Genomic DNA, 22,907 nt, shown 5'->3' with positions numbered 1-22,907 from the left:
CTCTCCAAAAAAAAAAAAAAATGCCAGGCACGTGTGTGTGTCCACCCAACACTCTTTTTTTTTTTCTTTTAATTTGCTTATTTTTTACATTTTCCCACAAACATTTACTTTACATATCAAAACATTTTTGCTCATACTGCATAGTTCTTGACTTAAACAATTTTTTTTAAAGAATTATTTACTTGGGATCAGCAGTTAGCATAATGGCTATGTCGCTGGACTCCCATGTAGTTGACCGCGGTTTGCATCCCGGATCCGGTGGCTTAAAACTCACTCCAGGCGCATGTGCGTGCGTGCCCAAGATCCCAAGAGGAGAATGGAGGAGAAGGGATTGTGGCGTGGCCATCGCCATCCCCCCTGGGGGGTGATTTCTTGCTTTCTGTCTCTCTGTCTCTGTCTGGCGAGCGCACGCGCCCTATAGAAAAAACCTCTAAAAAAAAAAAAAAAGAATTATTTACTTAATTCCTTTCTTTCTTTCTTCCTTCCTTTCTTAATTTGAGCAGAGACAGAGAGAGAAAGGGAAAGCAAGAAAGCAAGCCACAAGGTTCAGGACTTGAACTGCATTTTGGCCATGTGGGAGTCCAGCACCTTTAACCACTACGCCACCTGCTGGCCCCGACTTAAACAACTTTTAAAATTTTCAAAGAACTGGATTTTAAAGATAACCTTCAAGATACTTGTTATAATTTTGTTTGTGACTCTGTAGCAACAGAGACAGTATTTTTTTAAAATAATTATTCATTTAATTTTATTTATTCATTCATTTTAATTTGACCAGAGAGAGACAGAGAGAGTGAGAGAAAGTGGAGTGAGAGAGAAAGTGAGAAAGCAAGCCACCAGGTTCAGGAGTCAAACCATGGTCGGCCACATGGGAGTATCCAGCACCTTAGCCACCACACCACCTGCTGGTCCCCGACAGTATGGTTTTACATATTTTTGAGAAAATAGTTACATGTCAACTACTCAAACTGTTGAGAAGCAAACACCCAGCACATAATTCATGCATGAACCTTCCCAGCTCAGTTCTGCCCACCAAGTACTCTGTGGTTTACCATCTGCTAACAAAGATTAGTCTCTTTTTCTTCCTTCAAAGGCTTCCTCAAGGTAATCCTCTGGTTGTGGCTATTCTACCCAAAATTCTGAGAGGAGAATGGAGGAGAAGGGATTGTCGGTTGGCCATCCCCCCAGGGCAGTGATTTCTCACTCTCTCCCTCTCTGTCTCTAGCAAGAGCATGTGCCTTGTAGCAAACTGAAAACAAGCAAAATCCCTGTGTGCCCCTGTGCCCAGAGAGGCCGTGCCTTCCGAGCAAAGGATACAGTGCAGGCTCACACACCACACCCAGCCATCACAGCTCATCGTTTCAGTTTGGCGCAGTTCCTCATCTTTTCCTAGACTGCCATGATTTTGACATTTTTGAAGGTTATGGGCCAGTCCTTTGGGTTTTCTGGTATTTCTGTATGATTAGACCCAGGTTACGTATTTTAGGCCTGAATATATCACAGTGTTTCGTTTACTCTATTCTGTCTTTCTCTCCAGTTGCTGGTGACATTAACTATTATTCACTAGAAGCATATCAAGGCATTCCAGAATCATCTTTTCTCTATGACCCAACCCCAGAATTGGCCATATGTCCAGAGAACCCTGATTCGGTGTGGTGGTATTGGGAAACCATGACCTGGGTGCTAGGTGTGCTTTGGGATGTTGCTGTTCCCACGCCTACTCATACAGTGGAGCTAGGCAACTTTACGTCTGTATTTATTTCTATATCTGTCTTACAAAGGCTTCTCTTTTTTTTTTCAAGAATTTTATTTAACTTTATTTATTTATTTTAATTTGACCAGAGAGGGACAGAGTGGAGGGAGGGGCGAGAAAGCAAGCTGCCAGGACCAGGACTCAAACAGCAATCGACCATGTAGGAGTCCAGCGCCCTTAACCACCATGACACCTGCCAGCCACCTCATTCCTTTTTTTCTTTAAGAATTATTTTATTTAACTTTATTTATTTTAATTTGACCAGAGAGGGACAGAGTGGAGGGAGGGGCGAGAAAGCAAGCTGCCAGGACCAGGACTCAAACAGCAGTCGCCCATGTAGGAGTCCAGCGCCCTTCACCACCACAGGCTTAACCACCTGCCAGGCTCCCCCTCTTTTTTTTTTTTTTTAAGAAGTTTTTGCTATAGGGCGCATGTGCTCGCCGGAAAGACAGAGAGACAGAAAGCGAGAAATCACCCACTGGGGGGATGACCATGCTCCAATCCCTTCTCCGTTTTCCCCTTGGGATCTGGGACATGCATGCACATGCACCTGGCGTGAGTTTAACCCACAAGGTCTGGGACTCGAACTGCAGTCGACTACATGGGAGTCCAGTGACATAGTCATTATGCCAACTGCTGGTCTCGCCTCATTCTTTTTTTAATGATAGTGCATATGTGCACATGAGAAAGAGGAAAGAGAAAGAGAACACCTTCAACAAGGTTTGGTCATGGTCATGCCATGATACCCTTTCCCTAGCCCTCCAGCACCACAGGACCCTAGGGCACCCGGTGTGTTTTCAGAACCAACCTAGGGATCCAAATCTGCAGCTATATAAGACTTCCACACGTGCAGGGAGCTTGCATTATCACTGTCTCACAGTGGTTAGGTCAAATGCTTCTCATTCTAACCTAACACTACAGAACTCAGTTTTTATTTTTATTTATTTTAATTGCCAGAGAGAGATGGAAGGAAAGAGGGAAGAAGAAAGTCCATCCTTTCAGGACTTCAGGCTCACATGCACATAATCCCAGTGTGTTTTTCAGGCCGCCAGAGGCTGGGTTAGGTGTTTTTTTTTTTTTAAAGTATGACATCGTTTGAGACCAGCAGGCATGGTGGTTCAGGTGCTGGACTCCTACATGGCCGGCCACGGTTTGAGTCCAGACTGGGTGGCTTGAAAATCACGTCACGTCCCTGTGCATGTGTGCCCAAAATCCCAAGAGGAGGATAGAGGAGAAGGATTGTAGAGTGGCCATCCCCCTGGAGGGTAAATTCTCACTCTTTCTTTCTCCCCCAGTGTGCACATGTACCCTATAGAAAAACCTTCCCAAAAAAAAGGACAGTGCCCTTTTTCTTATCAGATTCTGTCATGTTGGGAAATCTTGAATTCATTGAACCTTTATAAAGTAATATATTAACAGGTATTAATTAATATGAATAGGGGCCAGTTGTTGGCATAGCGGTTACATTGCTGGACTCCCACATGGCCAACCATGGTTCGAGTACCTGACCCAGTGGCTTGAAATTCACGCTGGGCTTATGTGCATGTGTGCCCAAGATCCCTGGAGGAGACTGGAGAAAGGGATTGTGGTGTGGCCATCTCCTTGGGGCAGGGGGTGATTTCTCACTTTTTCTCACTATCTTTGTCTCTTTCTCTCTCTGGAAAGAGCACAAGTCCTAAGTTTAAAACAAACTCTAAAAAAAGAAAAAAGAAAGGAAGAAATTAATATGGATAACTTAGGTTACAAAACAATAAAAATGTAATGATATTCAGGAAAGTGAGATTTGAATAGAGCCCACAGGAGGCAGGCATCTCACGTCGAACTAAGAGACTGTTGAAAGGTTTCAGATCAGGAATAAGCACCTGGCTAGACTGTAGACTTCCCTCTTTGAAACAGGATTTTTGCTGCGGATGTTGTAACATGAGACACGGGCCGTGAATTGCTTTCACGAATCCCTTATGGTCTATCTCCTATAGGTTCTAATTCAGCAGGTCTTGGACCCAAGAATTTACAAGTGCCCCAAGCAATTATTTCAATCAATTTAAGGAACAGGCCAAAAAACTAAGCTAAGACATTTCATATAATCATGGCAATCATTGTTAAGAAAGAATGAGTATCAGAATCTCTGCCTTAACACTTTTCCCCCTGAGAGTCACAGGATTTTTCTCACACTTCCTTCGATTTTCCACTCAAATCTTGCTCCTAAGCTTCCACAGCCCGCTTAGAGGGTCACACTTCCCCACGGTCACTCTCTACCCCAGCAGCCCACCTGACTCCCTTGAATGCGTTTGTTCTGCCACTCTGCCCTAGAACATAAGCTCCTCGAGAAGAGATTTGGTCTGTTTGGGGTTCACTGCTGACTATCCGCAGCTCTGTCAAAGTTCCTAGAACAAAGAAAAGTTTTATAAATATTTGTTGAATGAATGAATGAATAAGAGAGACGTGCTTAAATTTTCTTTTTTTTAAATTTAAGAACCATCTCTAACACTGTGACACAGGGAAGAGAAACCAAAATCGTGTTGTGTTGAGACCAGTGACAGCTGTAAATGGCATGGCTTTGGCTATATGTTTACAAAGCCCTATCCTTCTAATTTTTTGTTTCATGCACAAATAATGCTCCACTCTATGTATTGGCGGAACTGAGAAGGTGGGATGTATTTGTGGTTGAATTCCATCAGCAACGCCTTCCACTTTTCTTATTTCTTTTTTTTTTTTCTGTTCCAGATGAGACAAAAGGACCCAGTGAAAGGAATGACAGCAGATGACTAAAGTCACCCCTCCCCCTTCTGCACTGTATGTACCAAATTCCTCTCTGTGCCTGTCACAGAAGCTAAAATCAGTTTGGGTCCTCAAGGCCTCAATGGCTCACTGTGGAGCTAGAAAACCTACTTCATCCCTTCTCCTTCCCTTTAGTAATGATGCTGACTGCCATGCGAAATAGCTCTCAGGCTTCCATGGGAAGAGGTTGTGGCTATCAGGACACTTCAGAGATGTGTCTTATAAAGAACTGCTCAGATAAAGCACTGAGCAGAGTGGTAAGACCAAGGAGCAGGGGCGAAGGACACAGGGGTCAGTTTCACCTGCTGCTAGTCATTCTCCCCCTTCCTGTCAAATGAGCCATCCCGAGTTGAAGCTGTCACACTGGGCATCCCCATACGCCTCCATGCAGAGGATTTCCAGCTTCCAGACAGCAGCATTCTCTGCCCCTCCCTGGGAAAACTCACTGGCCAGACAGCTCTTCTTACCATTTATCAGTGTGCCTGGCGCTTCATATCCTTATTCCTTATACCCCCAGCCCCATACCTAGTAGCTGTCCCCATCAGAAGTGTCACCTGTCATATGCTGGGAGACTTTCTGCCCAGGTCAGGGCAGGAACAGGGTGTCCCTCGTTTTGTTTCAGTCTTCCTCAAGCCCCTTCCTCTCATTGGCTTCCGGTGCTGATTCTCCAGCGCCCGGCACACCTCCAGACACAGGTGACTTCAGCAGCACAGAGTCGGGGTGGAATGAGAAACCTGGCCCGACTCCCAATTAGGGCTCTGAGGGAAAATTGTTTTATCACATAAAAATCGTTTGTCCTCTAGCGCTAAGAGGCTAAGGAGGCTTAGGGTCTCACCAGCAGTAAGCAAACCTCTGCTCTCACTCCCTGTCCCGTGCTCTTAAAGCAGCTTCTGGGAGATTGAAGGGTAAGACTAAGTGGATTGTTGCAGTGCCAACTCCTCGGTCCCTGCTTGGCCTTAGTGCCCTTTCTCCCCGGTGAGAGGAAAAGGAACTTTGCTTTCCCTCTTAAAGGATTGATAATTAGGTTCACTGAAATAAACTGACAATAAATGTGAAATAGCAAAGCATACAAATGTATTACGTGCACATGTGTAAGGGAGCCACACAAAGTGGATGTTGGAGGTGTAGGCAATTTTAGAGGGGTAGTATATTAATTTTAGGGGCCTGAACGAGCCCAGAGAACAGTCTTGCCTTGGGACAAAGCTCATCTGGGCTTTAGGCGTTGTGTTTGATTTTCGGTGTCTTCTCTGGTGGTTTTACCTTCCTAACTAAGGAGATTTCACACCAGTGGCATTCCTTCTGGGAAGAGGAAGTTCCCTCAGTCGGAAAACAGAACTTTAGAAAAGGTTTCTCCAAGCTTCAGAAGAGGCCAGAGGGGTGGAGTAGAGGGAGAAGGTCAGAGAGAGCTTGGTTTTCAGAGTACTCAGCACGTTCGAGCACCTTACCTTGGGGGATCACTTGGTGAGCGCCCGCTCCCTTTCCCACTGACTGGCATCCTTCCTCATTTTGAAATTCCCGTATTCAAGATGATTTATAGTATGTTTCTATTTTTCCCTGTCACTTCCTTAATAACTGTATTTCTTTTCTAGTTTTGCAAGACAGTGGTCAACAGGAAGGCCCAGCAGCTCCACCCTCCTGAGTGACAGGCCATCTTCGGACGCAGCCTTTCTGTGCCCATTCTTCAGGCAACTTTCGATCCCTTACTGTAGCTAATTCTAGATGCCCTTTAATATTGTGAACAAATAGACCGTTTGGTATTACAAAGCCTGTGTGTACAGGAGCCTGCTCCTCTGAGATATGTGGCGTGTAGGTTGCTGTATTAACAGCTCCTCCCTCTCTCCTCATTGTGTTCTCACCCATTTCTGTGTCCCCCCCACCCCTTTATTTCCAAGTGACATTTTGGTCTTTCAAAATAGCTGCCTTTCGTGATGTGGTGATTTAAATAGTTTAAGTTCCTTTGTTTCCAACCTTGGGATAAACTCTTAGGTATTTTGCTTCCTTGGCAGATCTCTGCGATTTTGAGTGCTTACCTGGAGAGAGGAGATGAGTTAGAAATACCGAGTTCCCTCCCAGTTCTACAGGTCTAACTCTGACCTCTGCTCCCAGTAACCAAATCTGCAGTTAAGAGTGCTCTAAACACCAAGGAGGTACCCAAGGCCCAGCCAGTCTCTGTTTAAGAAAGTTTAACAAATACAGAGAGCCCCTGCCCCAGTCACTGTATCTCTGGTCACTAATCTTAGAAACACCTGTGGCTTCTCAGCACTCCTGTTGCCCACTCTGTCTGAACCTCTTCAGAGCCTACAAATCACCCAAGTCAGCTCTCCATCTGGAGGGACTTGGCCAGTGTGGCCCTTAGAATTGAATCCGCCCCATTACACTGCTCGGTCCAATCCCTCAGGAGCTCTGTATGTCCACGTTCCTCTTCCCTTTTGGGCTGGTGCTGCCACTCAGCAATAATCCTCTTTTCTCTGTGCTTTCTTGGGTCCCTGTCCTGTCTTTGAGGCTAGTTAAGATACAAGAGTCCTGACTTCTCATGCTATACAAAAATGAGCATGCAAAGCGTTTTTTCTAGCAGACATGTTTCCTTTTGTCTCCAGTTGCTGAAAAGGAATTGGGATGAAGAACTCAGCTTGCCCTGCCCCCATGCTGAGTTCTGTCCTGGACAATCAGAAGCTAGTAGTGATCATAGTGTAGAACTCTACCGAAGTAGGCTGGTGAGGAAGTCCAGGCTCCAAGGGAGAAGCTGCTGAGCTCTTCATTTTCCTGTGACTTGGCAGAATCTGAGCGTGCCTGCCTGGTGGGAGACTCTGAGGTCACTGTGGTATTACCTGACAATTCCCAAACCTTAAGTATGTTGACCTGAGTGTGCAGTGATCCAAGCCCATGCTAGCTTGGGTGCATCTGCTGAGAGAGACCAAATTTTTGTTGGGGGGAGCGAGAAGTGAGATAAGATAACTTGTCCTTTTTTTTCTTTTTGTCAGTTTGCTTGCCTTACTTACTCATTTCTAAGTGCAATAAGGGAGTGTCTCACAGGATTATACCTGTGACATTCTGAAGGCTGCGTCCCTGTGGCCCTTTGGGGGCCAGGGTGGACAGATTCAGACCCCTCAGCATGGTTAGCTCTGACCTTCATTGAAGTCCCTCTGGGACCAGATGTCCTATTATGACATTTCCCTCTATATTAAGTCTCCTCACCTTGTGAGGTTTTTACTAATGGATGTGGGGCATTTCAGCTGGCTATTAGTATCTCAACTGCTGGTAGCATTTAGTCATCTGGGAAATTGAAGAGGCATTCATACTGGAGAAAATTATAAATGTTTTCCTCTAAGCTCTGTATTGACTATTAATTATATTTATGCTTTAAAAATTTCTCTTCTTCATTCATCAAGTAGGTGAAGTCCAAATATGGGTTATCTTGGGAGAAACAAATTGTAACATTCTAAATGGATAGCTGTTTATGTGGTTTGAGGATCAGCAGATGTTAGTCTATTTCCTTCAGCTCTTTGAGATCCACACATATCACTTCAGCTCTAGTGGGGGCTCGCCCTTTATCTGTGTTTTCTCTGGCTACTTCCACCTCCACTTGCTGCCCTTTGGAAAGCATTCAAAGGAGCTGAGCTAGAACTTCCTGAGGTCAGCCTGGATCTGGGGCTTCTGCCCACCTAAAGGAGGGATGTTCTTGGTCTGTTCCATCCTCATGGATGGTGTTGCTGCTGGGCAACGGTGTTGGCTTCTTTTAAGTATCCCCTTCCCTCCTAACCCACTCCCAAACTGACTAGTACTCAAGGGGGCTTATGATGAAAGGCTCAGCTCCAGGGTAATACTGAGGGTGTGCCACACCCCTTCAGACCAACTGCTTCTATTAGATTTCCAGGGCTACAGTCCCAATTGGAAGCAGTAGTGCCTCTGGAGAGGTGCTGGGCTCTGGCCTTCTTATGGGTCAGAGACAGGGTCAGTATTGTGGGCACATGTATATTTCCCCAAATTTCCATTTTACAGTCCCTACTGGGACTCCCTGACTTATTTTGATCGGTTCCTAGTGCTACTTCTTTTACAAATTACACTTTGTAGAACTGATTAGATTATCTTGTTTATTTAATGTGAGTTTGTGCCTTTTTGTCTCAATCTTCCAATACAGTTATATTGGGAAAAAAGCAGTCTAATAAAATCCTAGACAGACCTTTCTGGAGTCCAGCTTATTGGTGATGTCCTTACGTCAATCTTACAACTCAGATGTCCCTCAAACTTCTACTGATGGCTACCATTTTACCAGGGAAGGATTAGGAAAAGGTACAGAAATGTCTGAAGATTTCAGCAGATGGATTCCCATAAATTAAAACACTCGTGTCAGTTTACTTATGCAGACATTTAATTGTAATTTGGCTATTTTCTACTGGCAATAATTTCTACTTAAAGTAGGAGTTCTTAACCTGGTTTTTGGGTCTGTGAACCTTATGAAGCTTGTCTGCAAAACTGTGTGTTCATTTTCCCAGGGAAGGTCAGGCTCTTAGGTATTACATGCATCCCCTCGCTTCCCCCTCTCCAAGGGGGAAAAAAAATTAAGAACCAGTGACGAAGGAAATCAAAGTAAACCTTTAATTCGTATTTGGCCTTGAATGTATACCCACAGAAGGGGTGACATAACTTTTCACTCATGATGGCTAGTTTTCTGAGTCCGGGAACCCCCAAACGTCCCATGTGTAAAATGAGTTCAAAAAGAGAACGCAACTTGAGAGTGGAAGACAGAAGGGAGGAGCGCCACTACCAGCCTGACCAGCCTGACCTGTGGGACCTGGAGAAGTCACCTGCCGTTGCGGGAGGAACTGGGCCGCAGGCGGCACAGTGGCTAGATTACGTACCCCTCACTACCCCCACTTGTCCTCTGGGCTCCTGAGCAGGGGGAGAACCCACACAGCTGTCACCAGTGAGGTAGAAGCAGCGAGCGGACGCAGGCACAGGCGTGGCACCCACTTCCGCCGGAAGAGGCCTCGCGCGGGGCACGCTGGGAGTCTCGGACGGCGTGGGAGGGGCCGGGGGCGGGCTGCCCGGCACCGGCCCGGCGGCTGGAGCAGTGTTGCGTCGTGTCCTGGTGACAAGCAAGGCACGCCCCTTTTATGTCCCCGAAGCCCTGAGCCGGACTTCTCGGTGCCTTTCGCCGTTTCGCGCTCGCCGGAGAGCCCCGCCCCTTCCGCGGAACTGCGCCACCCAGAGCCCGCCGTGCGCTCCGGGCCCGCCTCTTACGGAAGCCGAGGCGGGCGGTCAGAATCCGGAAGAAAAACAAGCGGGCGCGAGTTCGGAGTCCGAACCCTGCCGCCGAGGGGCTGCTAGACTCGGGTCAGCTGGGGCGGGGAGACGCGAGGCTGCCGGGACGCTGCGTGAGGACGATGGCGGCCGTGAGCCCACGGAATCCGACCGAGCCGAGAGGCAAGAAGCTCAGGTCAGTTTGACGCCTGGGGACAGCCTGGTTCGCTCCGGCGGGATGGCTGCTTCCAACCCAGACCGGGCTTGCGCGCCTAGAGGATGAGCCAGACGGGAGAGAAGGGGTTCAGAGACCCTCCCAGATTCTCCCGGGCCAGTGTCGAGTAGGACCTGAGCCTCGCGCCCCCTCGTTCCCACTAGGGCGCCCCAAACAGGTGTTCTAGTTGGTTTCTGAAGGAGACAGCCGTGTTGGGCTGTTAGAGATTAATGATAGGAGGGACATTCATCCCGTAGCTCTAGAATGAAAATATTGTTCATACTTTGATGAGCATATACACGAGGGGGTTTGACTGATCCCGTTGTGACCTCCGGAAAGCCAAAATCAGATTTAGATAAGATACTTTAGTAAAGTAGTAGAGCCTGGTCTCATGCTTGCTTTTTCATGAAGAACAGCACTAATCACCAGCTTAGTGTAAGTCACGATGAATGGATTTGCTGCTAATCGTCGGACTTGAGAACGGGAACAAGAAATCCCGACTTTGGCTCTCAGTCTGCTTAGACCAGGTCCTTGGGAAAACAAGTCGCTTTTGAGTAAAAGAGCTGCCTTCCTTAATTCTCTACTGGTCAGCAGGGGGAGATCGTAAACAAATGAAGCGAGTAATTTTGGGCTGAGTGCCTGGGAAGGTAGTTTTGTATTGTTTTGTTTATATTCTTAGGGAGGTGCAGGAAGTTCCTTTAAGCTCGCCAAGAATTTCTTCAAGTCATGCTTTTTAGAAAATGAACCTCTAAGAACAAGGTCTGATGGAGAAGAGATGTTTGGGATAATCTGTCCTCGTCTCCCACCCTCCTGTACCCGCTTTCATTCTATATCTTGAGCTGCAATAGGTAGTCCTCTTAGAGTACCAAGCACTCACACGGAGTCTCAGGGTCTGTAGCTTTTGCCTGCTCTCTGCCCACACCGTCTGGGGCTTCCCTGGAGCATTGTTGTAGGGATTTAGATAAAGAGAACTGCCTCTGATGTAGTTTCTTGCTTCCCTAGGATTTGTATTAAGCTGAGGTGGAGAATATTATTGAAACAGTGACTTTTCCCAAGAGATGGTAGAGAGATGTTGAGACAGGTGTTACTTAGAAGCTTCTTAGGCTCCCAGAAGTGCTCTGCAGAATTGGTTGTGCTCCAGGGTAAGAGTGAGAAACGGAATGTTGAATGTTGCGTGGTTGTCTCTTTTTAAAAGTTTCCCTATAATGCTGAGGCCTCTCACAAGATGAAATCTAAACCTCCAGGGTCTTCCTGGTGGTCATAGGAACTGCCGGGTTGAGGAGCAGGGGTGGGAAGGTGCTGACTGAATTTTTATTTATTTATTTTTTTGGGTTTTTTTTTTTGCCATAGGGTATGTGTGCTCCCTGGAGAGAGACAGTGAGAGGGAAAGTGAGAAAACATCACAATCCCTTCTCCTTTCTCTTGGGATTTTGGGTGCACGTGCACATGCACCCAGCGTGAATTTCAGGGCACCAGGTCCAAGATTCAAGTCGTGGTTGACCACGCGGGAGTCTAGCACCTTAACCACCACACTACCTACTGGCCCACAGACTGAGTTTTATATGACTACTGAAATGTGGATGACTGGATTAAAAAACGAAATTAATAAATTCCTGCCTGTCCCCATCCCTTCGCTTGCCTGATTCTAAAGGAGCTCAGTTGAGCCTGACCAGTCTCAAGTTGTCATTTCTACTAGTGTCAGCAGCGCCAGGCATGGGCAGCAGTGGGCCTGCACCAAGGAGACAGGCTCTGGGGGACGATGGTGGAGACAAAGGCTGTGTAGCTCAGTACCCTTCTTCCCATAACCAGATGCGGAAACTCCCATTTCCAATTGTGACTGCGGAGGATTGTGGTATAGTCGTTAGTGGCCTGGACCCCTGTCAGTTATCTAGATAGAGTCTTATCCTCCTTCCTCCATGACTTCCCTTTACATCCCTTCCGCAGTATACATGTTGTGACATGGAACGTGGCCTCAGCAGCACCCCCTCTAGACCTCAATGACCTGCTCCAGCTGAACAACCAGAACCTGAATCTGGACATATATGTCATTGGGTAGGTGTCTGCAGGGCCCCTTCACCTTTCCCTATACCTGAGCTCAGTTAAGCTTGACCAGTCCAGTCTCAAGTTGTTTGCTTAGGAAGCTGCCGTAACCTGTCCCCCCTCATTCTTTTTTTTTTTTTTTTTTAGAAGTTTTTGCTATAGGGCTCGTGTGCTATAGGGCTCATGTGCTAGTCAGAAAGACAAAGAGAGACAGAGAGACAGAAAGCGAGAAATCACCCCCCCCCCAGCAAAGATGGCCACGCCGCAGTCCCTTCTCCTCCATTCTCTTCTCGGGATCTTGGGCATGCACGCACACGCGCCCAGCATGAGTTTAAGCCACCAGGTCCAGGACTTGAACTGCGGTCGACTACGTGGGAGTTCAGCGACATAGCCATTAGGCTAACTGCTGGTCCCTTCCCTCACTCTTTAAGTCTGAAGGGTAGGTGCTTTCTGCCCACATGGGATCCAGTCCCAGGTCTCTCATCATGGGCTAGCAGTAGCAAGGGGTTAGAGATCAGCAGCTGAGGGAGGGAGAGTTTGATGGTCAGAACCCAGGGCTTAGAAGTCTTTGAGGACATGTTTGTGGCACAGGCAGTACCTGCCAGGCCCGAGGACAAGCTTCTGACCTGGGGTGGTCAGTTTGCAGGAAATGAACTCTGGGATCATAAGCCTCCTTTCCAACACTGCCTTTGAAGACCCATGGAGCAGTTTCTTCATGGATGTGCTTTCCCCTCTGAGCTTCATCAAGGTAACTTATGAGTTCATGAGTGATTGAAAAATGTGTCTCACTTCCATATCCCCCAGTCGTTTGGTTCCTCTTACTCCCACGCAGCCATTCATGCTATTTCCCAGCTTTTTTGTTTTGTTTTTGTTTTTATTTGCCAGAGGGCATGTGTGCTTGCTGGTGAGAGAGGGAAAGTGGGAAAGCATCCCCACTAGGGAGTAGTCGTGCCACAATCCTCTCTCATTTCGTACTCCTTTGGGGATTCTGGGTATTCCTGCACATGCACCAGCGTGCTTCTCACACCGCCGAGTCTGGACTCAAACTGTGTGGTCAGCCCTGTGACATCTCTGCTCCAACCACCATGCCACAAGCTGGTCCCTTTCCCAGTTATTGAAAGGTTTAAACCTCACTTGCACCTGGCTCCCCGGGGCTCCTGCCTGCCTGGTACCTTTCCAAGGTAGCTAGAGCTGAGTTGGAAGCCAGAGATAGTTTAACACCTGGGTATTTGTCCTAGGGGAGGTACAGCAGAGCTTCTTAGCACTCCAATGCCAACCCTCACCCTGGCATTCAGTCTCTACTCATATGACCAGCCTGAAATCTCTGAGGGTAATAAGAATTGCTACCATTTATTGAATGCTTTTGTAGTGTTAAGCATTATAAATAAGCTATTTTATTTGTTAGTTTAGAATCTTTTTTATTTTTTGAGAGTTTTTGCTATAGGGCACGCACGCTCGCCAGAAAGACAGAGAGAGACAGAGAGACAGAAAGCAAGAAATCACCCCCACCCCCCGGTGTGTGTGGGGGGGTGACCATGCTGCAATCCCATCTCTATTCTCCTCTCGGGATCTTGGGCATGCACACACACGCGCCTGGCATGAGTTTAAGCCACCGGGTCCAGGACTCAAACCGCGGTCAACTACATGGGAGTCCAGTGATGTAGCCGTTACGCCATCTGTTGGTTCTGTTAGTTTAGCATCTTAACAACTCTCTTGAAACAGGGGTATAGTACAGAGTATAAAACCAACACTCAAAAGTCACACAGGCTATTTGGCATCTGAAGTAGGTCTTTTTAACTTCTTTTTTTTTTATAATTATTTATTTTATTTTATTAATTCATTTATTTTTTTAGTTTGACCAGAGAGAGACAGAGGGTGAGAGTGAGAGAGAGAGGAAGTGAGAAAGCAAGCCACCAGACTCAGGACTCGAACCCTGGTTGGCCATGTGGGAGTGTCCTGCACCTTAACTACCACGCCACCTGCTGGTCCAGGTCTTTTAAACTTCTTAACCTCTGTTCTTAATTGCTATACTTTTATTTTTGTACTAGTGAGCTTTTTTCTTTCTTTCTTTCTTTTTTTTTTTTTTGAGAGGTTTTTGCCATAGGGCACGTGCGCTCACCAGACAGACAGAAAGACAGAAAGCAAGAAATCAGGGCTCGCCAGGGGGGATGGCCATGCCGCAGTCCCTTCTCCTCCATTCTCCTCTTGGGATCTGGGGCATGCATGCACATGCACCTGGCGTGAGTTTAAACCACCGGGTCTGGAACGCGAACCACGGTCAACTACATGGGAGTCGAGCGACATAGCCATTACGCTAACTGCTGGTCCCTGTACTGGTGAGCTTTAAGTCTAACAGGTATCCCGTGGCCAGGTTGCTGGTATTAGAGGGTATCCTCCAGTCTTAGAGGACTTGCACCTTACATTCCTAAGGGTCCAGAGGTGTGAGGAGAAGGGAGTTGATGGGGGAAAATTCTTAGTTCAGAAGAACGGTATACATTGGGGAATGTTTAGACCATAAGAGAATCCACAGGAAGGCCCTAGGTTCCTAGATCCTCACCTTGTTTTTGCCCAGCAAACCTGAGGGATGAAGCACATTCCCATTCACAGCATCCAGTGCACGGCTTCTTAGAAATGCCAGAATTCTCTTTGTTCCCATCTCTGGGTAACTGTTATTCTTCCAAGTTAATTTTCTAATCTTCACTTGTCTGAGGTGCTGAGGTAGGAGTTGGAGAACCTTCTAAGAAGGCAGAATGGGGAGGAGGGAATACAAGGTGTCGTGCTACTGTCAAGGCTAGAAACTGTCAGCCCCTGAGCACTTGACCCCCTCTAAGTCAGACCTTGAGGCTCCTTCCTGCAGACTCAGAGCTAGACCCTCCCAGAGAACAGAACTACCTCTTTCTCACCACCCACTCCCTTCCCAAGACTGGAGGCCTCCTCGGGCCTTGGAGAACTGGCAAGCGGTTGGTAGGATGGAATCAAGCCAAGGGAATTAGCTCAGCTTGTGCAGGGACACAGCCCATTCTACCCATGTGGCCTCCCGAGGTTGGGAGGCCAGCCCGAGGCCCTGGCACCCAAAGCGGATGCCCCTCCTTCCCTTAGCCAAGAATTTAGGTGGACTGGCAAGCCCTGTTTACAGCCTGTTCTGGGATAGAGACTTGGCAGCCATAGGTTGAGAAGCTGGGGCTGATCCTCTGCGCCTGTTCCAGGGCTCCTAGTCACCTCCCCCTACTCCCTTCTTTAGCTCTTCCTACTTCATTTCCTCCAACTGGAGCTTCCCCTAGAAGTCTCCTGCTTGTCCTCATAGTCCCACCCCTTCTCCCAGTCTTAATGCTGTTCTGTCCCCCTCTCCCTATCTTCCCTGCACCCCCCAACCCAACCCTGCTTGTCTCCACAGTCCCACCCTTTCTCTCAGTCTCAGTCAGTTCTGTCCCCCCCACTCTGTCTTCCCTGCTCCCAACCCCCTGCTGCTCCTTCAAGTGGGCAGTTGTCTTTATGATGGAACACAGTGGCCTAAACCTGCTCTGTGGGTCAGGATTCAACTTAAAACTCTTCCTGAATCTTTATCAGTTCCCTGGCTCCAGTCCTGATCCTGGGCTGCAGTCCTTCATAGTCTAGCCCTTCCCCTACCTCTGTTGTCACATGAATGGGAGAACTGGAAGACTGGGTGAAGGGTGGGGTCATGGACACATTCGTAGCAACCTCTGGCCAGCCTCAGGTTCTGACGCCTCCCCTCCTTAGTCTTAGATTTGGGGTTCCCCCTGTCCTGACTCCCCCACTGTGCTAGGACTCCTGGCCTGCAGGATCAAGTTTCATAATTCCTGGAAGGCCCCAGTACACGCTCCCCACCCGGGGATTTCCTCCTTGGCCTCTGCACCTCATGCTCCGGAAACAGCTACTCGGGTGGTGGGTGTAGACAGCCTGAACCTGAGAGAGAGGGTCACTGGCTGCAGCCCATTCGCACCCCACCCCTATAGGCACAGAGAGTAAGGATTTTGGCATTCTCATCCTTTGCTATTATCCAGGTAGGCCTGCTGGTTCCTTACCCTCTCATAATCTCAGTTCCTCCTCTGCAGAACAGGGACAGTGATTTCTGGTATAAGGATTAAGTAACATCTAAAGCACTTCATTTTAGAAAATATGAGCTCTTTCCCCCAACCTTGAGCATGTGTCCTCCAAATTCACTGTCATTACCTGTGTGTTGTCTTCATGGACATCCAAGTGTATACAGTCTGTGGTGTTGCGGGGTTTTTTTATTTAATTTTTTTCGACTGAGCTATAACATGTACAAAATTGTGTGCCAAAGTTAAGTATGCAGTTTGATGGATTTTTTTTTTTTTTGGAGAGGTTTTTGCTATAGGGCACGCGCACTCGCCAAAGAGAGAGACAGAGAGCGAGAAATCACCCCCCAGGGGGATGACCACACCACAATCCCTTCTCCTCTATTCTCCTCTCAGGATCTTGGGCATGCACGCACACGTGCCCGGCTTGAGTTTAAGCCACTGGGTCCAGGACTCAAACCATGGGCAAATATGTGGGAGTCCAGCAACATAGCCATTACGCCAACTGCTGGTCCCAGTTTGATGGATTCTTATACATGCACACACATTACACATGCACAAACATGTACATGTACACACCCTTGTTATCTCAGTCAAATCAAGATGCAGATTGTTTGCAGCACCCTAGAAGCCTTTCTCTTTTTTTTTTTTTTTTTTTTTAATTTGCTATGGGTGCATGTACTCACTGGAGACAGAGTGAGAAAGCATCCCCCAGTGGGGATGACTATGCAGTGATCCCTCCTCCATTCTCTTCTCAGGATTTTTGAACATTCACACAAATGTGTTAGGCATGTCTCTCAAGCCTCTATATCTGGGACTGGAATGGCAGATGGCTGGCCACATGGAATATAGCCACCTTTACTGCCGTGCAGCCTGACTATCTTCTCTCATGTTTCTTTTTGATTTTTTTTTTTTTTTTTTGGCTTGAGGGCACATGCACTTGCCAAAGAGAAAGGAGAAGGCAACCTCCATAGGGAATGGTATCACCACAATCCCTTCTTTATTTCTTCCTTCAGGATTTTGGACATGCATGCACACATGCCTGGTGTTTTGTAAGCCACCAGATTCAGGACTTGAACTACATAGTTGGCCATGTAGGATCTGGATGTCTTAACCACCAGACTATAGAGTTGGCCCAAATTTGCTTTCCAAATCCTTGGGGCCAGTAGGTGACATGATGGTTAAGGCATTGGACTCCCACATAGCTGTCCGTGGTTCAAGCCCTGGACCTGGTGGCTTGAGATTCACACCAGACACCTGTGCATGCATGCCCAAAATCCCAGAAAAAGAATGGAGAAGGGATTGCAGCATAACTATGTCCCCGGAGGGAGGACAATGTTTTCTCACATTCCCTCTCACCGCCTCTCTCCAGCAAGTACATGAGCCCTATTGCAAAAACCTAAAAAAAAAAAAAAAAGAAAGAAAAAGAGCCAGCAAGTGGCATGATGGTTAAGGCACTGGACTCCCAGATGAATAACCACAGTTTGAGTCCCAGACCTGGCAGCTTGCCTTCTCACTTTCTCTCTTTCTCATAAATGCCTATATAAAATTAAAAAAAATAATGATGATAAATAAAGTGAAATAATATTTTCTTTTTAAACGGAGGTTTTTGCTATAGGGCACATGAGCTCACTAGAAAGACAGAGAGGCAGAGAGACAGAAAGCAAGAAACCACCCCCTGGGGGGATGGTCACACCATAGTCCCTTCTCCTCCATTCTCATCTTGGGCACGCATGTGCATGCACACATACCCAGCATGAGTTTAAGCTATCAGATCCAGGACTCAAACTATGGTTGACTTAAGAGTTCAGTAATGTAACCACTATGCCATCTGCTGGTCCCTAAATAAATAATTATTTTTGTTTTAAGATAATTACTTTATTTAACTTTATTTACTTGTTTTAATTTGACCAGAGAGGCAGCGGGAGAGATAGCAAGCTGCCAAGTCCAGGACCTGAACTGCTGTTGGCAATGTGGGGGAGTCCATTGCCGTTAACCACCATGCTATCTGCCAGCCCCAATAAATAATACTTAAAAAAAATTAAAAACCTAAAAAATGTCTTAAACCAGAAATAGTAGCTGTCAAATAATCTTCTCAGCATCTGTGAGATTGTATTATTCCTACTTTATCAATGAGCAAATAAGCTGAAAGAATTATCTAATATCAAATACTAAGAATGGGGTCAGGATTTGAATCTAGATCTGGCTGGCTTCAAAGCCAGTACCTTTAGCCACTATCTTGTATAGCTAAATTCCTCTTTGAGTCCTTGAACAATGGAAGTCACAGGCCAAGAGAACCCTGAGAATCTCAGGATGGCATCAGTGAGAAGAGTACTTAGGCATGCATGGGGCTGGGGCTGGGGGGTTGATGTCCTCCTGTGATAGGTTGCCCTGGCATTCTCTTCATCTTTGTCCTCTATCCCCAAGCCCAGAAGTAGACTGAAACTTTAGCTCCCAGAATGTATCACTTGGCAGCTGAGAGGAAGAAACAGGGGAATGAAGCTCAAAGACTTACAGCAGGATTTCATGGGCCCTGGTGCAGGGCTATATGTGGCTCAGGACTCTCTGGGGCTCTTAAACAGGACCTAGCATAGATGCACTTAGCATGTGCAGTTTAATGAATGACCTTTGCCCTCGCTCTTCTGCAGGTCTCCTATGTCCGTATGCAAGGGCTCCTCTTACTGGTCTTTGCCAAGTACCAGCATTTGCCCTATATCCAGATCCTCTACACGAAATCCACCCCCACTGGCCTCTTCGGGTACTGGGTAAGGACCAAGCTGTTGTCTGAGTCATGAGCTGGAATGGGCTGGGCGTCTTTGAGCTGGGCAGAAGAAAAAGGAAGTGGGACGAATCTTGGTACTCCATCTAGCCCAGAGCTCTGCAAACTCTTTCTCTTGCCTCAGAGGGGGCTTGGTGAGCTGGGCTCTGTGCGTAGAGAGATTATCCTGGGAGGCATGATGTCTGTCCCGGGAGATCCTAAGGGAGGTGAAACTCTCTCACAGGCCTAGGATGGGGAAAGAGGGGGTGTGTCCAGCCCAGAGGAGCTTTCCACCCTTCTGCCCACCTGTCCTACCAGGGGAACAAAGGCGGAGTCAACATCTGCCTGAAGCTCTATGGCTACTATATCAGCATCATCAACTGCCACCTGCCTCCTCACTTGTCCAACAATGACCAGCGACTGGATCACTTTGACCGGATTCTGGAGATGCAGAATTTTGAGAGATGTGATATCCCCAACATCCTGGACCATGAGTGAGCAAACTGTCACCCTGTCTTCTCCCCATGCCAACCCGGGCTGGCGTGTTCTGCCCAGTCACTGCTCCATTTGCTGCTGCCCTGCCTAACTTTACCTGCCTGAGGGTCTGTTCCTCCAGCCCTCTCTCTTGCCTAGAAAGCCTGGGCACTTCTGCACATCTGAGGTCAGGAATCCTCTGGGTACTGAGGTCACCAGAAGGGCTGTTTCTCAGCCTTTCCTGGTGGCCATTTAAGGGAGAGTAAGGGAGGGGGGTGTTGGCTCCGTATTTGTCCTAGGCCCTCTGGGCTGGCCACTGGCTTGAATGGAGCAGTGGGAGCCATTGGACCAGTCTGCTGGACCCATGCATGCCCTTGTCTTCACCTGATCCTCTCCTAGCAGCTTCTCACCTGCCCTCTTGGGCTTTCTGCTCTCCAGCAGCTTTTGCATTGAGCAGTCCTAAGCCACCTGTTGCTTCTCTGGCTTTACAAACCCTTAGACTCCTCTCCTTTCTTTCTAAAGCCTCATTCTCTGGTTTGGAGACATGAACTTTCGGATCGAGGACTTTGGATTGCACTTTGTTCGGGAATCCATAAAAAATCGGTGCTACAGTGTCCTGTGGGAGAAGGATCAGGTATCAAGTGAGGGGAGGGCCCTGGAGAGTGGTCTAATCCCGCTGTAGTAGTCTACCTCAAATGGGTGGAGCATTGCTCTGATTGTCTGGCAGCTCTTCTTTGGGGGTAGGAGGTGGTGTGGAGGTGAGGCCTTTGCACCTGGCAGGTGGGGCATCTATTCCTGTCAGAGTCTGATCTATACCTAGAAGAGCTAGGGTACAGATGCCAGTGTGCTTTAGGATAGGGAGCCAGAAGGACATTGACCTGCAGTGCCCCACACCTTGTGTCCGCCTCTGTTTGTATCCCTGTTGTCTTTCTCATCCCCAGCCTTGTTTGCCTCCTGGAGGGTAAGATACCATCGTTAGGTTCCCCTCTGACATATGTCTGCTGGTGACCCCCAGAGAGAGAGAGAGATTTTAAAGCCTTGGCCCCGTGGTCCAAGGACTGGGAAATTGCAAGAGCTGTCTTCCCTGGGCTCATGGCATAATGTTTCCAAAAGGATTCAGCTGCTCTCCTGGGGAGAGGCAGCCTGGGGCAGTGAGGAAGTAGAGTGGCATTGCTTGGCTCTTGTCCCTCATGATGGTATGTACCGATCCCTGAACTGGAGTGTGATGCTGGGCCATTGGACCAGGGCTGTTGGAGACATGGACTGTGCCTCTATTTACAGCTCAGCATTGCCAAGAGATACGACCCGCTGCTCCGAGAGTTCCAGGAAGGACCCCTGCTCTTCCCACCCACCTACAAGTTTGATCGGCACTCCAACAACTATGACACCAGGTGAGAAGGAAACCGGGGCCCTGCAAGCTTGGGAAATAGGGTTATGCCAGCCCTCCTGGCAGTGGGAGCTGCCTTAGAATGGAAGCAGGGATAGATGCAGCCATGCCCTTTCAGGAGTGCTGCTTCCTGCCTCCTCCATGAGGCACTGACTGTGGGAACTGCCACAGATTGTCCTTGGGGAAAGGGCAAGGGAAGGCTATGCTTGCCAGGGCAGGGAAGAGGGAGGCAGCCAACTTCTGGCTCGGGGGGACTGTACTTCAACAATCTGGGAACCATCGCCCCATCTTCCAGGGGTCAGAAAGTTTGGTTCAGGAAGTTACTATTGATATTATTAAAATACTCCCACTTTAGCCTGCTAGTAGGTCAGGTGCAACATGAGAAGATGAAGTAGTCATGAGTGGAGAATTTCGTGGGAAAAATTCTGCCCCTCACCAGCTGTATGACCTTGGACAAGGTGTTTAAACCTCAATTTTGTCATCTTTACAATGAGGGTGATAACAATACACCTCCTGGGGGTTGAGTGAGACCTTGCGTGTGCTAAGTCTAGTGCCTGGTACCCAGTTAACATGGACGATAACTGCTCTTGGTATCTTCGGGTGGTAGTTTTCCTGAAAACCTTCCCAGGAAGCTAGGAAAAGATCAAGTAACGCCCAAAACCTGAGGCTTAGGCAGGGAAGCAAAAGCAACTCTGGTAGCGGGTCCCTGGCACAGCTTAGGTCAAGGCTCTAGCTTTTTAAAGGAAAGAAGAGCCCCTTATATGTCAGGGGATTTTTGTTTAAACTGGAGAGAAACTAGAAACTTATTCATTACTCCTAGCAGGACTGTCTTTTTTTTGGGGGACCAGCAGTTAGCGTAATGGCTATGTCACTGGATTCCCATGTAGTCGACCGTAGTTCGCGTCCCGGAACAGTGGCTTAAAACTCACCGCTGGGCGCGTGTGCATGCGTGCCCAAGATCCCGAGAGGAGAATGGAGGAGGAGGGATTGCAGCGTGGCTATACCCTCCCAGGGGGGTGATTTCTCGCTTTCTGTCTCTCTGTCTCTGTCTGTCTGGCGCGTGCACACGCCCTATAGCAAAAATCTCTAAAAAATAAATAAATAAATAAATAAAAGGACTGGTTTTTTTTTTTTTTTTTTTCTTTTTAAGAATTATTTACTTGGGCCAACAGGTACCATAGTGATTAAGGGCACTAGACTCCCACATGCTCAACCGTGGTTCAAGTCCCAGACCTGGTGGCTTACTTTCTCACTTTACCTCTCTCTCCCTGTTCCTCTCTGGTCAAATTAAAATAAGTAAATACATAAAGTTAAATAAAATAATTCTAAAAAAATTATTCTTTTTTTTTTTTTTTGGATTGCTTGCCAAAAAGAGAGAGACAGAAAGTGAGAAATCACCCCCCCGGGGGGATGACCACACCACAATCCCTTCTCTTCCATTCTCTTCTCAAGGTCTTGGACATGCACGCATACACACCTGGCATGAGTTTAAGCCACTGAGGCTGGGACTCGAACCACGGTAGTCTACATGGGAGTTCAGCGATGTAGCCATTACGCCATCTGCTGGTCCCCAAAATAATAATTCTTAAAAATAATTAAATATTTATTTTGGATCAGCAGGTGGTGTATGGTTATGTTACTAGACTCCTACGTAGTTGACTGCAGTTCAAGTCCTGTATCCAACAGCCTAAAAAACTCAAACTGGGTGCATGAGTGTGCGTGTGCAAGATCCCGAGAGGAGACTAAGAGAAGGGATTGCAGCATGGCCATATACCCTGGGGGGTGATTTCTCACTTTCTGTCTCTGTCTTTCTCTGTTTCTCTAGTGAGTACACACCCCCTATAGCAAAAAATCTCTCTAAAAATAAAAATTAAAAAAAAATTTTTTGGAGAGTTTTTGTTTTGTTTTGTTTTGTTTTGTTTTTTCTTTGCTATAGGATGCGTGCACTCGCCAGAGACAGAAAGCGAGAAATCATCCCCTGGGGGGATGACCACACCTCAATCCCTTCTCCTTTCTCCTCTCGGGATCTTGGGCACACATGCGCCTGGCATGAGTTTAAGCCACCGGGTCCAGGACTCGAACTGTGGTCGACTACATGGGAGTCCAGCGACATAGCCATTACGCTAGCTGCTGGTCCTGAAAAATTTTTTTTAAAAATTTAAGGAATTATTTGTTATTATTTTTTAATTTGACCAGAGCGGGAC

The 22,907-nt window shown here is 47.5% G+C and overlaps 2 protein-coding genes across 10 annotated transcripts in view; both read left to right on the top strand.

The window, feature by feature from the left end:
• The window catches only part of PITPNA (phosphatidylinositol transfer protein alpha), a 47,010-nt gene extending 38,299 nt beyond the window's left edge, over positions 1-8,711 (top strand). The window contains exons 11-12 of one of the 2 annotated variants that reach the window (XM_006167543.1): positions 4,478-4,546; positions 6,121-8,711. In XM_006167543.1, the coding sequence (XP_006167605.1) occupies positions 4,478-4,522 (45 nt within the window). In that variant the 3' untranslated portion in view covers positions 4,523-4,546; positions 6,121-8,711. Of the gene's footprint in view, positions 1-4,477; positions 4,547-5,153; positions 5,225-6,120 lie in introns of those variants that run through there. The other variant, XM_014583839.2, reaches the window with a different exon arrangement.
• An 814-nt stretch (positions 8,712-9,525) lies between these two features.
• Positions 9,526-22,907, top strand: part of INPP5K (inositol polyphosphate-5-phosphatase K) — a 30,191-nt gene continuing 16,809 nt past the window's right edge. The window contains exons 1-7 of one of the 8 annotated variants that reach the window (XM_006167539.3): positions 9,543-9,968; positions 11,931-12,038; positions 12,666-12,774; positions 18,733-18,849; positions 19,161-19,336; positions 19,839-19,950; positions 20,598-20,707. In XM_006167539.3, the coding sequence (XP_006167601.1) occupies positions 9,916-9,968; positions 11,931-12,038; positions 12,666-12,774; positions 18,733-18,849; positions 19,161-19,336; positions 19,839-19,950; positions 20,598-20,707 (785 nt within the window). In that variant the 5' untranslated portion in view covers positions 9,543-9,915. Of the gene's footprint in view, positions 9,969-11,930; positions 12,039-12,665; positions 12,775-18,732; positions 18,850-19,086; positions 19,337-19,838; positions 19,951-20,597; positions 20,708-22,907 lie in introns of those variants that run through there. The other 7 variants (XM_027767903.1, XM_006167540.3, XM_014583850.2 and 4 more) reach the window with 7 other exon arrangements.

The sequence above is a fragment of the Tupaia chinensis genome, unplaced genomic scaffold (genome assembly GCF_000334495.1).
Source record: "Tupaia chinensis unplaced genomic scaffold, TupChi_1.0 Scaffold144899_1, whole genome shotgun sequence".
NCBI classification, from domain to species: Eukaryota; Metazoa; Chordata; class Mammalia; order Scandentia; family Tupaiidae; genus Tupaia; species Tupaia belangeri.
This window is presented reverse-complemented; position numbering and strand designations above follow the sequence as displayed.